We start from the raw sequence: 16444 nt of genomic DNA on the forward strand, positions 1-16444 counted from the left end.
AATAAAATTAAAATTAATAAAAGTAAAATAAAAATTCACGACGTTTCGGAGGCAACACAAGCTTCCGTCTTCAGGTGGAACCGTCACAGCACGATTGCTGTATCAAGTATTTTTTACCTACGTGACTTTACCGAAAAAACCTAAGAGCCTGAGTTGTATATCCGGTCACGGCTAACATCAGTGGCCAGGGATGTAAACTAGTCCTGGGCCCTCTCCCCTAGGGTCGACTCAGCTTCAGTGTGTAAGCATCAACAATGGGGAGACAAATGCGATCGCCCGTGGTGTCGGCCACAACACTGCCTGTATTGATGCCTGTTAACAACACTTGCCCCCAGCAGTCTATAAAGGTGGATCTTAGTCTCAAGTCCTGGATTGCACAGGTGTATGTGTGTGTGTGTTCTACGGATGGTAGAGCATAGCGAGTCCATTGTCATGCCTGTACGTCTTGGCTATGTGTATTGTACAGTACACGCATCCATTACCACCACCACCATCATCATCAACCCTATCATCCTAATCGCTGTCACGGTCATAGTCGCCGATCGCGTAGCGTGCCTGGAAAAATACAACGGCGATTATCGCCGCGGCAGCACAATGCTGCACGCAGGTGCGCGGGCAGTCGGCAGCAGCGCAATCGCCTCGTCGTCAGCCGTGCCCGATGCAAGTGAATGAAAATCTTAACTCGGCGTGCCAACCCCTACGCCACGATTCACCCGTCATGATCATGGCGTTACGTACAGGACGATCCATTCGTAGATAGCCCAGTAGACATTTTCGGGAGAAATTTATTTACGGAGAAGGCAACTTTTTTGTTTGTTACATCTCCCCCCACCAGTCTCACTGCGCTCATTAAACTGTTTTAAACGCTCTATTCTCTCGGAAACAGATCCATCTCTTTCTCAACATTCAATTGGCTGTAGGCAAGACATCAAAGCGGTCCATTAGGAATCAATGGGGTATTTTAAAACGGATCACTTTGTATAGATTAAAAAGTCACTCCCTTGAATTACCCATAGATCTTCGCCGAGTTTCAACACTAGTTTTTGGGAGGGTCTTGCTGCATTGGGACGATAATCTGATTTCATTGATAAAAGGTGAGGCCGGGATGTAGCACACGGGTGACTAATGACTGCACGGTGGTGTGAATATGGTGAGTTGTGACTTCACAGTCTCACCTGTGCTGACTCACAACCAGCCACAGGTGCCATCTGCTTCCCCTTCGTTTCCGAGGCTCACTAGCCCTCCTGCGGTGTCGTTGTGCCTCCCATGGGAACCATAGCCCGCGCAGTTACATAACGCACACACGCGCACACCTACATACCCACATACACACAAAGACAAAGAACCTCCCCGCCATATAATTTTTACGTTGTTGGGGCAAGTGCTGTAAGCGAGCACCCATACACACAAAGACACCAATACCCGCCATTCATCACTAAGTGATGGTGACGTCGCCATGGCGCCTGTGCCAGGTGAGGTGCACTTTGAGGCCACGTGAAGTGTCGAAGGCTCGCTCACAGGAGGTCTCGGGATAGACACAGGTGCCATGAGTTGGCTGACTGAGATGGCTGATAGATGCACCAGCTTTACCCCCTACTCTGCCAACTTGCTACATTTTATTCGCCCAACACTCTGTTCGTTGTTATGAGCATCGCTGCTTTGCCCTCCGTTGTTGCTGGAGGGCAACTGCCTCCAACTGCCCAAGTAGCGTCTTCACGAGCCTCCTCCATAGAGGCCGATCTTGACACCGCTGGGACCAGTCGTTGGCAAGTCCACTCAGCTCCACATCCTCCCGTATCGCATCAATCCATCTCTTCTCCAGCCAATGTCGTGCACGTTTAGTCCCCTCTATGCGGCCAAACAGAAACTGCTAGGGCATGTGGTGGCAGGTATGGGAAACTTTCCACTCTGTCCAGAACTGCTCCATCACCAATAGGGAGCTGAGGGGGTGGAGTGTTTGGTGGCACAAAGTAGCCAGGTAGGTGCTTAGTTTTTGTGGTGACACACTCCAGGTTCAGCAGCAGCAGCACCTCCCACTCCTCCTCTAAGTGAGCAGCAATCACCAGATCATCAGCATACACATAACATGGTTGACCAATAAGGAGCCATCCCTCGACCACACCCGGGCATCGATCAGCCTCGCTACACACCTACAATACTCACAAACATACAAACATGTGCTCACGTACATTATGTATACAACAACAACTGCCATGCATAACTAAGTTGCAGGGATGTCACCGTAGCGCTTGTACCGGGCTAGGTGCACTTTGAGAACGCGTGAAGTGTCAAGGTTCTAAACTATAAACTATTTTTTTATTTTACTACCTGGCCACAAATGATAGCTCAACGAATGGGCTTCTCGTGTGAGAATTTATAGCAACCAAATACTCTAAACGCATGTTTCTAAATGTGGAGGGGAAAATCCAGAGGACCTGGAGAAAAATCCACGTGACCACGGGGAGATAGACATGCAAACTCCAAATATACAGGTGTCAGGGTCGGGATTAAACCCATGACCTGCTGTATACCAGGCGAGGCAGATATTATCTTGCCCTTCTCGCCACCGTTCTGCTGGCAGGAGGTCACGGCACAGACCCAGGTGCCATTGGTTCACTGACCAAGATGACCGGCAAATGCACCACCTGTGCTGCCCACTGATCTAACTCGCTGTGTCAACTAAGCCACACCTACAAAACATATTCACACCCCCAAAATATATCACGTAGTAGGTACATTCACCCACACACGTATATATACTGTGTACATAAATATTATAGCCAAGTGAGAGGAACCCTTTGAGACAAAGTCCGCCTTGCAAGGGAGATCTGGGTTGCAACAAAAGCACGCTGTTGAAAATCGGGGCAGACAAACGAGAACACTACAGTGGCACAAATCAAGGCAAGTTGATTTTGTGTTGTTGTAACCAGGTGAGAACTCATAGAGACCAGGACGAGGAAATAGAGATCGGTCTCAAAAATCAACTGCGTCATCGCAAGAGAAATCGAAAATCTTGCACAAACACTAACCGGTGTTAAATAATGAATTCCATGTAACGTAAATAGGCTTGGGCAGATTACTTTAAATCAAGAGTAGAATCTTGTTTCTCAGCACAAGCAGTGCAATTCATACTGTTGTGGATCATTTGAGAGATGTCTATCTTTCTGCTTGTAACTTGAGAACCAAATCTGGCACATGGATGAGTAACGCACCAAATCATGGAGTTGTGTTTTTGACAGAGGGCGTGACCTGCGCTGGAGAGCTGACGATCACCTTTCGTTGAGTCGGTTGAGATTGCTCACGAGTGACACCTATTGATGGATGGCTAAATTGCAATGTTGAAAAATTATCATCGACTTATTGATATTTTTCACGAATATTATTGAATCATGATTATCGTAATCATACGACGATTGATGTACATACAGAACAATGTTTGCGATTGTGTTTTTAATTTGCGAATCAAATATAGTACAAGGATGAGCGCCGCACACACGAGCTGATTTCGTCGGTCCATCTCCACGGTAGACGTACTGGGGTGCGTTCCCTCCTTTGGCCGCCTCTCAGACTTTAATCTCCACCGCCGGCCAGCGTCCCTTTTAGACACGTGTCCTGCGCAAAGCCCCACCTATCCTCACGGTCAATGAGACGCACCCTCTACGTGTTCTTTAATCCACGTGCTTCTCTTCCTGTCTCCCGCTGTCATTCCAAGCGTGTGTGTCTCCGCGCTTCTGTGTCAGAATCAGAAACGGTTTTAATCGCCATGACAGTTTACACATACACGGAATTTACTATGGCCGGATGGTGCATACATTCAACATTGAGCGATCTTAAAAACTTGAATAGGTGATATACAGTCTAACTATACTAACGTTACAAAGTATAACTAATACTAACGGGCTAAAGTATTTAAAATTATGAATAAGTAGACAATGTAAAATGTGAAATGTAAAATGTGAATTAGCCATAATATACAATCTTAGAATACAAAAATACAAATAAGATAACACGTTGTAAGTATGACTAAATATAGTAAGTGTAAAAGTCATTTTAAGTGTAAAAGTAATTTTAAGCCCTTGGCCTTGTTGAAGAGGCCAACAGCGGATGGGAAGAAACTGTTTTTATGACGTGAGGTTTTGGTCCTGATGGACCGCAGCCTTCTGCCGGAGGGGAGTATCTGGAACAGAGAGTATCCAGGGTGAGAGGAATCGTCCACAATCTTCCTCGCTCGCCTCAGGGTCCTCAAGGTGTGCAAGTCCTCAAGAGTTGGTAGATTACAGCCAATCACCTTCTCAGCAGTGCGGATGATACGCTGCAGTCTGCTCTTGTCCTTGGCAGTGGCAGCAGCGTACCAGATGGTGATGGAGGAGGTGAGGATGGACTCAATGATGGCTGTATAGAAGCGCACCATCATTGTCTTTGGCAGATTAAATTTCTTCAGCTGCCGTAGGAAGTACATCTTCTGTTGAGCTTTCTTGATAAGGGAGCTGATGTTCAGTTCCCACTTGAGGTCCTGGGAAAGAATAGTGCCCAGGAAGCGGAAGGACTCCACATTGTTCACTGGGGAGTCGCACAGGGTGATGGGGGTGAGTGGGGCTGTATTCTTCCTGAAGTCCACAACCATCTCCACGGTCTTTAGAGCATTAAGCTCCAGGTTGTTCTGGCTACACCAGGTCACCAGGTTGTCAGCTTCCCTCCTATAATCACGTTCAACTGTGCGCTCTGCTTGATTTGTCAATGTCTGTTTGTGATCCGTATGTCAGAGCACGTAACGTACCAACTCATTCACACGTTCCTCTGTAACAACGTTGTGATGTTGTTTTCCGTTAATAAGCTTTCCAAAATCACTCCAAACGGCTTTCTTTCCCCCCCTCGTTATGTCATCGTTTTGATCTTGGCCCACTTTCCGTAACTGCCCTGGATACACACACACTCTGCTGTGTTCCCCAGTTGGCTTCCTCCTCCACACTTTTTTAAGTACTTTTCAGGTTGCGTTCCGTTGCGGTTACTTGCGAAGCGATATCGCGCAGGTATTGCTGCTTTCTGCCCGTAATGGTGGACGTGTGTGCCCGCATGACCCCTGCCCTCTCGCAGGTTCATGTGCGCTCAGATGCCCAACCCCGTTCTGGAGAGCATCAGCATCATCGACACGCCGGGCATCCTGTCCGGAGAGAAGCAGCGCCTCAGCCGAGGTGGGTACACACAGAACAAAGACAAAGATGCCCCGTGTAGCCCACACTCTCTCTTGTTCGTCCATCATAGTTGATGATGACCATGGCACGTTTGTCATTTTGTTGGGTTTTGATGAGTGCGCAGATTGGCTGAACAGGCCAATCCGAGTCCGGAATTCTCTGTGCACAGGCTGCTCGGGATACTGCTGTTAGCAAGCCATCTACGAAGGCCAACGTGACACATGTGTTGGTGGGGCGGCCAGCATCATGCCTCATCGCCTTTGTCTCTCTAGTGCTGATGTTTATCACACACTGCACCAGTTGCTCATTTAAGGTGGTTGGCGTATGCACATCCTGACACACACGGGCCCCAGTTCTTAGCTGAGGTAGGGGCGATCGCTCCCAAAGACCTTCAAAGCAACCGCACAAATCTGAGTGCACAGCGAGGAGAGCATCGGCCAGAGCCAGGCTCTCGGTGAGACCGTTCTGCTGACGGATGTAAATCACGGCCAGCCACAGAGAGGTCACAGAGGCGGCGACGCCGCCATGTTTGGCTCCTCCGCAACGTTCTCGATCACAACCGTGACGTCCGCCGCACAAACGCCGGACGGGGGGAACGCACGTTGGCGCCGCGTGGAAAACAAAGTTGGCACTTCCTGTGCCGCCTTGCGGCTTGGATGTTATCCCATCCTGGTAGACGTGTGGCCGTTGTATTAATAGCGGTGGCAGCGCAGAGGAGATAAGCAGATGGGCACTGATGCTGGAATTCCCACGGATCACCTCTTCCCCTTCCTGCCATTACCTGCATCGCTCGTGCGGCAGAGGTTTTGCCGGAAGGATGGTGACGGCGTTGGGTGTGACGGGGGCGCCGAGGATGAAATGTAGCCTTTGCGTGACTGGGAAAATCTTAAAGACGAAACTAAATATAGCACCACTTGAATATTTCCTGTGCGCCGGGCCACCTCCGCGCGTGGGTTCGAACGGCTATGCCGCACGCTGGCGGTACCGTGAGGCATGTGCCGTGTGACTGTGATTGTTCCGCGAGGTCACGATGCTGCTGTAAACAACACCAGCAACCGCGGAGGGGCTGTGTGGAGTATCGGGGAGGAGGAGCGAGAAGTCTGGACGCTCGGCGCAATGCCCAACTAAATGCTACGAGTACTTAACCCTCGCAGAGCAGCCACGAGTACAACCTCTACGCCTAACCCTAACCGACTAGCCATCCAGCTACTGGTACTGGCTTTACTCCCAACAGTAACCAACCAGCCACTCCACTGGTTCTAGCTCTACTCCTAATCTTGACCAGCCAACAATCCAGCCACTGCTACTCACTCTAACACGGACCCTAACTGAATAGTCAACCAAGCCAGTAGCGCTTGCCCCCTGACCCTAACCGACTACTCAACCACCCACGAGTCCTAAGTCATCTGACCAGAGTGTAATTTCAGTCACCTCTGTCTGGGTCGGCGACCAAGAAAATATTTACGCACCCAGCACACCACGTCCAGTATACCTATCGTTATGGCTGTGGCTACTAGCACTATGCATACACCAGTCGACCAGCAACTCATAACATATCCAGTGAGAAACGAAGTCCTGCTTCTATGCTGGTCGCTGTGATGCTGTACCGGTTGCTGTGCTGGATGGTGTACTGCTGCGGTGCTGGTTGCTGTGCTGGTTGGTGTGCCGCTGCTCTTCTCGTTTTCTAAGTGCATGTGAGCAGCGGTGGTTCCCTGCCCCTCGTCTGCACGCGATAAACACAAGGCTGCTATGGCTGCTGTGGCGCAATCATGTTCCCCTCAATCGGCGATTTTGCCAGGCTCTTTGCACGAGCTTATCCGCCATCAAGTTGGCCTCACTGCTGTGTGAATGTTGTTTTTTTTATTTCCTTTTGAGTTGCACTATCATGCTGTTACTTTACCGCTCCGAGCCTGCCTGAGACAAGTGGGTGCTCGCAGTTGGAACCAATCAATCGGATGAAGAAGGGCCATCGCTATGAAGAAGGGCCATTGTGAAAGATGTCACCTTTTAGTTTGCGGCAGTGTTTGTAATGAATGTATTAAGATTTTGTAGTTTGTGCCCTGCACTACTGCCAATGCAGTACATCAAAAAATGTGTTCTAAACCCAGGCGAGGACCAGGCGAGGGCCAGGTGAGAGCCAGGTGAGCTAGATACAGGTGAGCGCCAGGTAAGTGCCAGGTGAGGGCCGTGTGAGAGTCAGGAGAGAGGCAGATGCAGACCAGGTGGGGGCCAGGTGAGTTAGATTCAGGTGAGGGTCGTGGGAGAACCAGGTGAGAGCCAGGAGAGGGCCATTAGCAGGCCAGGTGAGGGCCAGGTGAAAGTCAGATACAAGCCAGGTGAGTGAGAACCAGGTAAGACTGAGCGTCTTTCTCAAGTGACACTTGGGTGACGGCCGCAGAGTACAGTGCACACATGATTCTGGGCCAACACAGCCGTCGCGTGTGTGGTTGGAATATCAAGCGATACAGAAAAAAAACCCATTTAATTAGTGTGAAACATTACGTAACAGTTAACAATGTGGAAAAACATACAACTAAAAACGATTCAAAGAAGATACGTGGAAAGTTTATGCCATTCATGCGCTCGCGTGTATTCACGTGTGATGTTCATACCATGTGTGCTCATGTGTGTTTCATGCGTCACGTTCATGCCGTGTGTGTGCTGTGCATATGGTATTGTGTTCACGTGTGACGTTCATGTCGTGTGTGCGCTCGCATGCGTTCATGTGTGATGGAGCAGTTGTGGAGAGAGTGGAGAGTTTCCCATACCTGGGCAGTGTGCTTATGACCTGCTCCGGTTTGACAGCAGAGGTCTCACTCCGAATAAGTTGGGGCGGCATTATCTTTTCAACAGCTGCACAATGCTGTTTGGAAGCTACCCAGTCTGTCGCTCCGCACAAAGCTTCGGGTCTTCTTGGCCACAGTCATGCCCTCCCTTATCTATGCTTGGACCCCTCTAATGGAACATCTGCACCGGTTAGAAACATTCAGGCTGGCATGCCTACGATCCATCCTGGCTTTAACCTGGCGTTGTGGTGATGTCACCGTCACTTAGTGGCAAATGGCGGGTATTGGTATTGGTTCATGTGTGACGTTCATGCCGTGCGTGCGCCCCCACGACCCCCCCAGGCTACGACTTCACGGCGGTGCTCACGTGGTTCGCCGAGCGTGTGGACCGCATCATCCTGCTGTTCGACGCGCACAAGCTCGACATCTCGGATGAGTTCTCCGAGGTCATCCGCGCGCTCAAGGGCCACGACGACAAGATCCGCGTGGTGCTCAACAAGGCCGACCAGGTAAGGAGAGGGAGGGAGGGAAGGCATGCGCCGCGGGCTGCTGCACAGTGGAGCCCGCGACTGAGGGCTCCTTCCGGCCCATTCTCTGTGTCCAGGCGATGACGAAAACTTAACCATTTTTTTTTATTACACCAGGTAAGGCCCACTGAGCTATAGAGCTCTGTTTCAGAAGCGACCTAGCCCACATGATATCTTGAGGAAGTCGCTTTTCATTGTGTGGAAATTTATAGCTGCTAAAAATACTCTAAACGCGGGATGTTGATTTTAAATGTGGAGGGAAAAACCGAAGGACCTGGAGAAAAATCCATGTGACGGTTCCATTGCGTTCAGCCAGGTGATGAGGCCCCCCCCCTTGCCCCCCCATTCTGCCTGGCCAGCATGTAATGACCCCCCTCCAACCCCCACTCCCCCTCCAACAGCCATCAGTTTCCAAAATCAATTATTTTAGTGATGTTAGCGCCGTCCCATTCATATCGTTTTTGCTCTTTTATCGCTTGTACACTTTGGTTTAATTCGCCTAAGCGTAATGCGAGCATATGATTTGCGTCAATTGTAACTGCGTGATTTTCACGTGAATCGTCCGGTGAACGTATCGTGAGCTAAATGATGGATTTTATCAACTAATCCCTGCAGTCACGAAAGCTTTAAATCGAAATTTAATCCAAGTGGGTTTACATCTGTGACTGGCAGCACCGTCACATGGCCTGGCAGAGACGCGTTTTTGGCTTTTGGGAGATAAGTGCGCAAGGCAGGTTTTGCAAGTTGATTTTGCTGCACCAGGCGAGAGAACTCCAGAGACTGCAGGAGCCCCGTAGGACCGACCTGAAGGTAATTGGCCGTGGAGCGATTCGTAGGTTAAATTTTCTACTCGCGCTCACGCCGACGTGCACCAAATCGTATGCGTGTGAAACGGTTGTTCGAGACGATTCGTGGAAATGACACGCAAGCCTGTGTGCGTGCTCCTGCTGCATTCGGAATAACGTAGTGAGAAATACTTTTAAACTGATCTGTAAAAATGTTTAATTTAAACACAAGACACACTGGCCAGCGTGGTGAAATATGACCAAAAAAACCCCCCAAAACATTACACGGTGTGGTGAGGCATTCTTTCTGGAGCGGATTGACAGATTGATGTAAATTAGTTGTTTTTGTTATTATTCTAACCGGAAGGACGCATTGCGCAAAGCCGCAGCGCCTTATCTGGAATGATCATAACAATGAAATCTCGGTGGTAGGCGTGGTGGTTCATTGTTCCGGCACTACCAGCCACTACAGGTTAGGGCGGACATGTGTGCGGTGTTGCTGTGCTGCCTCGCGTGGCATTCCAGCGGCGAGTAACTTGCAGGTGCTCTCCGCATGCAGCCGCTCCATAACAAAGGCAGCGGTGTTCACCACCACCTCACCACGAAGGGTGGGGGTGGGGGTGGGGGCACAGCTGGATCGTCATGGTGACGAGTTGTGCCGATGACTGCGTGGTCGCGTCATGCCCAATCGCCATCATCGGCAGCATGACCACTGGCACATCACCACCAAAGACAAAGATCCCCCGTATAGCCTTAACAGACTGTTGGGACAAGTGCTGTTAGCGAGCACCTATGAAGGCCGGCACAGTCCATGAGGGAGTGGGTGGCCAACATCACGCCCGACCGCCTTTCTCTCCCCAGTGGCAATGTTTTTAAATCCTTTATATTAAGTTCGCGTGCTTGCTTGCTTGCTTAGGACCGTGCAAATCTTTCGGTCGTTTTTTAACCCACTTCCCGTGATCCAATCGAGCTGACATTTTCCACACAGACTCGTTGTGCCAGACAATTATTGTTCGTGAAAAAAAATTCCCAAAATGTTACACTTTTTAGGCAAAAAAAATTTGATTTTACATATATTCAAATAGAACGCATTCATGGCTTTGGCTGAACATCACAGTGCAAGAGCCCAGAGCGTAACCCCTCCACAGGCCGTGGTGGAGTAGCGCAGTTAGTAGCGCCCTCGCTTCCCATGCCAAAGGTCGCGGGATCGATCCCCGCGTCCTCCACAGGCGAATATATTTTTAAATCCTTTATATTAAGGTGGCTTGCTTGCTTAGGACCGTGCAAATCTTTCGCTCGTTTTTTAACCCACTTCCCGTGATCCAATCGAGCTGACATTTTCCACACAGACTCGTTGTGTGTGACAATTAATTTTCGTGAAATTTTTTTTCCAAAATTTTACACTGTTTAGGGAAAACTAATTAAATATTTAATTACCAATTGCTTAATACTGGCAGACAATAATCTGACCCATAGATTGCAGCCATCTCAAGCCAGAGGACGAGAACTCGAGCCGCCACGCATATAAAGGATTTATAGTGAAAAACTTTGTTTTTACGGGTTTACTTGTTTATACACTGCACCAGGTACTAATTTGAGGCTGAGTCGATCTAGGGGAGGCCCGGACCCGTTTAAATAATCGTCACTGGTGTTGACCATGAGCGGGAATCGAATTCGGGTCACCAGGTTCATAGTGCAGCGTGCTCACCGCTACACTACCACTCCTCATATCACCACCAGTAGCAACAGGGACAGCACCTTGACCACGAGCACCACCACCACCACCATAGGCACCACCACTAGCACAGCCACCCCTTTACCACCATTACACCAGTACCACCACCCCACATGGCCATCGCCATCACCGCCACCATAACCACCTTAAAAACCACCGCTACAGCTGGTGTGGGCGGTGCAAAGCGTGTGTGCTCGTGTTTGTGCAGGTGGCGTCCGCGGGCACATGCTGCGCATGTGTGCATGTGTGTATGTGTGCATGTGTGCATGTGTGCATGTGTGTATGTGGGTGTATAGCCTCGGCACACGCTCGTTATTCCTGGAAAGCGGGAAGCGTGGAGAATCGCTCCGTGGCTCTGAGCCGGGTGTTTCGGGAGATGGAGTCGTGGTTGACCTGCATCCCGCTCGCAGCCAATCAGCGGCGAGTCACGGATTGCCGGCACGCGGCACAAACACGCGACACAGACAGTCCAATCCGGACTGTCTGGGTCAGTGACCCAGGAAATATTCCCCCCTCCCGGCACACCACGTCCAATATTCCTCTCGCTATGGCTGTGGCTACTACGAGTCGCGTGCCACTACCATCCTGTTTTTAGACCAACTCAGGTCTTCTGGCAAGTATCGAGTGAGAAGTGACTCCCTCTGTTAGACCCTGGTTTGCTACACGAGTCTATATAAGGCTTTGGGTCTTTGAGACCAGGGCCATGTCGGTGACCCAGAAAATATTTCTTCAGCCTGCACACCACATCCAGTATACCTTTTTACTTTGGCTGTTATTAAAGATGACTGTGGCTATCCATCCGTGAATGCTTCTAAACGCCCGCCCGCCCACCATCCGTCTGTCCATCTGTCAATCCAACTCTCCCTCTGTCCTCCCGTCTGTCCGTCCGTCCGTGCGTCCATCCGTCCGTTTAATCACCCCATCCGTCCGTCTCTCACTGCCGCGGGCCGCAGGTGGAGACGCAGCAGCTGATGCGCGTTTACGGCGCGCTCATGTGGTCGCTGGGCAAGGTAATCAACACCCCTGAGGTGGTGCGCGTCTACATGGGCTCCTTCTGGTCCAACCCGCTGCTCATCCCCGACAACCGGCGCCTCTTCGAGATGGAGGAGCAGGACCTCTTCAAGGACATCCAGACGCTGCCACGCAACGCCGCGCTGCGCAAGCTCAACGACCTCATCAAGAGGACGCGTCTCGCCAAGGTGGGAGAACCGCTGATCTTGGCCGTCGGGCTGATCATGGCCGTCGGGCTGTCCATCTGAACGTCCGTCTGACCCGTCTGTCTGTCTCTCCAACTGTCCATCCTACCGACTGTCCATATTTCCATCTCTCCGTCTGCCTGTCCATCCGTCCATCTGAATGTCCACCTGAATTTGTCTTATACATCTATATCCATCCATCTGTTCAGCCCTTTGACTGTCCATCTGACTCTGTCTGCCCGTCCGCGTGTGTGCAGATAGACACATAGACGGATTCATTGATCGTTGTGTACTGTCGCCATGACATGCGGTTTAGAAACATCGACGTTGAGAACGGAACAAAAACTGAATAGTGGGTGAAGAGGCTTGGAGGGAGCATGCTTGGAATTACACCGAGAGGAAGAGAAACAGATATTGAGGATCAGAGAACGTATTCAGACTAAGGAGAAAATTCAGAATAAAAGTTTTTGGGTTAGATCGCGTAAGTATAAATGTGTCGCAACCCTCCACCACCCGACACGGCCAATCAGTAAAAAATGTGTCACGTTAACAAAACGCCAATTAGTTACTTCTTCAGCCCACTGGTGTGTTTGAAGAGTGAATCCACAACATTTAGAATTTGAGTTCGACGTTTCGCTGGTAATTACATCCAGCATCTTCGGGCGATTTGCCAGAATCGCGAATAATACTGGTCGCGAAAGCATACGTGTTAAACTAAGGATAAAATGTTGACCTATTATTATCAAAGTATCTGAACATCGGCACAAGAGAGACAAAAGTGGCTGTCCGTGATCCAGTCCACACCACGCCCATGTGCAGCATTTCGGCCTTAATAGGTGCTCTCTGACAGAACTTGCCTCTGTAATCCATACGACAACAAGGGGTGGGGGGGGGGGGTAGGGGTACCTCGGTGTGTGTGTGTACGTGCGTGGTTATGTATGTGTGCGCACGTGTGTACGTTCCTGGCTTCACTCGGAACGACAAAAATGGTTCCATTTGTCACGTAAAACTAAACAGACACAGAACTGGCAAGACGTGAATAATGTGTTCCGCAAGTGGGGAATCATTTTGTTCACAACCTTGTTGTCGTAAGCACTCCCTTTCCCGCGCACGGTTACTGCCGCAGGATTTGGCGAGCATCCATCATCGGTTCTCCTGAAACTTCTTAAACAAACAGAAAAAAATCAAAACTTTGCAACTTTCCATCAACTCGACACGCCAGGCGCCGTGAAGTTGTTGGCGTAGCCCTGACCGGTTGCGACCGGGCTCGAGAGCTGGGCGTGAGATCGGAGGGAGCAACGCGTTTTCCTCTCCGACGCAGCGCCAACTCGGAGTGCAGTGTTGTTATCGCACATGCACACACAAAGACAAAGATCCCCCGTGTAGCCTTAACAGACTGGGGCAAGTGCTGTTAGCGAGTAGCACCTATGAAGGCCGGCACGTCACACGAGAGGGGGTGGTTGGCCAGCACCGCATCTGACCGCCTTTGTCTCCCGAGTGGAGCTGTTTACACACCGGACGAGGTACTCATTTGAGGCTGAGTCGACCGAGGGGGGAGGCCCAGGACCAGCTCAGATTATTGTCACTGCTGTTTGCCACGAGCAGGAATCGAACTCGTGTCGCCGGGTTCGTAGCGCAGCACGCTAACCTCTGCACTGCCGCTCCACGCACACACATGCTCAGACACACGCGCTCGTGGTGTGTTCTGTGCCCGGGGTGAGGGGGGGGTGTGCTGCAGGAATTTACTGTACGATTGAGGAAAACACCTGATAGCCCACAAGGTGTCATTGTTCATGAAATGCAACGCGTTCCATTTCAATAACGCTGTGTGCGTGTGGCCTTGAAAGGAACATTATATAACGGGAGACGTTTCGGGCGATGATCCTTCTTCATGACAGATTGGTAAGCCACAGAGATTTCGAGTTGGACAATGAGAGTTGGAGATGCAACTTGTTTACACCATGGGGTCAGATGAGAATTATATTTTAAAAATATCTTCCGATGAGCAGTTTTCAAATAGGCGTATAAACACTTACCTACTTGTAGCTCGTAACAGACAACCCCTTCAACAATCACAAAGTGTTACTATATGAGCTGTTCAGAAAGTATGCTTTTGTCGAGAGTAGACGGTTGAAGTGGATGGAAAAACGTAAATGATTGAGTTCCTTTTGCGGCTGTATCGGGCGAGATGAGGGAATAAAACCCGAAGCAGCTTGTAAAGTGGAGTGGAGCCCTCTCCGGATCACGGGTGCATGGCACCGCATCTCCAGATGCGTGGCACCGCATCCAGCCACGTTTAACAAATGCTCACGTGGTCCCTTGCTAGTGAACCGCTGGCATAGGCGGCGAACGCCCCACTAGGCTGTGTCAATACTAAACTAAACTATTTTTTTATTTACCAGGCAAGGGCCCACCGAGCTATATAGCTCTTTTTCAGAAGCGACCTGGCCACAAATGATAGCTCAACAAAGTGGCTTCTCATATGGAAATTTATAGCAGCGAACTACTCTAAATACATGTTTCGAAATGTGGAGGGAAAAACCGAAGGACCCGGAGAAAAATCCACACAACCATGGGGAAAACATGCAAACTCCAAATATGCAGGCGGCAGGGTCGGGATCGAACCCACGACCTCCTGAATACCAGGCGAGGAGGGAGTTAACATCTCACCACTGTGTCACCACCCTCACTCGCATGTGTGCCCGCGCGTCTAAACCACTTCCACGCCGAGAAATCATGTCTCGCTTTAAATTAAAATGTTAACAGAACTGCGTCAGCTGATGCTGCGTTGCCTTTGCGGTCCTCGTTCACGTGGCTGGGGGTTTGCAGCTGGGGCGAACCTTTACGACCATTGTGGACTCCGTTTGTTTGTTCACCCAAGCACGTTAGCAGGCGAGAGCCCTGTGCTGGCCCCTGCCTCCGTGTGCCGTAAACCCACTGATCGAGCTGCACGCTCGTGAATTGTCTGCTTCATTTCTGATGTTCCGGAATTGAATTCGCAGTCTGCGCCAGCAGATCAGAGCGAACCCAGTGGCCCGAGTTCGATTCCTGGCTATGACTCACAGCCGTGTAGAGTGATATCTGAACCGGTGCTGGCCTGACCTTCCCCTGCCCCCTTCACCAACTGGTACTGATCAACGTGGTCAAATATTCCGCACAACCGCCACAGCTGAAGGTGGGGAGCATAGATAATGGAGCCTAGTATGGTACAATGGCTATTTTTGCTCTGCCTTCTGCTGATAACGCAACCTCATAGGGCAGCAGCATCAGTAGGAGCCGCCTACTACACCTGTGTTATGCACAGCGGTCGCCCATCCAAGCACCGTCCAGGCTCAACCCCTGCTTAGCTTCTGAGCTCTAACGCTATCAGGTGACGTGGTCATAGGGAAAGCAGGTCTGTAGACGTCACACTTTAGACTCGTTTTCCTAATCGGTGACTCCACAAAAACAAGATTGTTGACTTGCACCAGGGCCGCAACACATAGCCACAATGGGGGAAGGGTGCGAGGTGGTGGGGGGCATTGTCTTTGGCGGCACAATCGTCCGGGTCCGGTGCTGACTGCGTGTCCTCCGCGTGCCTGCCTAGGTGCACGCGTACATCATCAGCCACCTGCGCAAGGAGATGCCAGCCGTGTTCGGCAAAGAGGCCAAGAAGAAGGAACTGATCGCCAACCTGGGCGAGATCTACACGCGCATCGAGCGTGAGCACCAGATCTCCGCCGGAGACTTCCCCAACCTCAAGAAGATGCAGGTAACCGGGCGTGCCAGCATCGCCCATGCCGCCTGTCCCGCCCGGTTCTTGGTTCACCACGGGGCCCGGTGTCTGTGTTCCATGATCCGCCACTGAAAGGGGTAAAGGCGAGGGTAAAGTAACAGCCCCTGCAACCGCTCGCTCGCGCCACTGCTGGCAGAAGGGGTCTCCGCGCGTGCGAGAGGAGGGCATCTGGCCTAACTCTTCCACGCTGGCCAAGCGTGGGAGCGCCCACACTTTTACCCCACCACACGCGATCTGCCGACCAACCAACTGTGGTGAAACCCATTTACACTGCTGGGTGGACAGAGGCAGAGGGGGGGATTTGAAGAAACCTATGCCGCTCCGGGAGATGAAGGGCTTAAAGGAGGCTTCTCTGGGTGAACTTAGGCGTGGTGATGATTAACACCAGCGAGTGAAACTTCTGCCGGAGTGCAATTGGCCCTAAACGGGAATTATTGTAAGAATCCAT

General features: G+C 50.7%; 1 protein-coding gene across 1 annotated transcript in view; it reads left to right on the forward strand.

The window, feature by feature from the left end:
- The window catches only part of LOC133362504 (EH domain-containing protein 1-like), a 29171-nt gene that overhangs the window by 9390 nt on the left and 3337 nt on the right, over positions 1–16444 (forward strand). Inside the window, exons 2-5 of the mRNA XM_061581458.1 lie at positions 5095–5192; positions 8321–8487; positions 11979–12224; positions 15808–15972. Of these exons, the coding sequence (XP_061437442.1) occupies positions 5095–5192; positions 8321–8487; positions 11979–12224; positions 15808–15972 (676 nt within the window). The remainder of the gene's footprint in view (positions 1–5094; positions 5193–8320; positions 8488–11978; positions 12225–15807; positions 15973–16444) is intronic.

This window comes from Lethenteron reissneri, chromosome 8, assembly GCF_015708825.2.
Source record: "Lethenteron reissneri isolate LAM-NWPU_2019-01 chromosome 8, ASM1570882v1, whole genome shotgun sequence".
In the NCBI taxonomy this organism is placed as follows: domain Eukaryota; kingdom Metazoa; phylum Chordata; class Hyperoartia; order Petromyzontiformes; family Petromyzontidae; genus Lethenteron; species Lethenteron reissneri.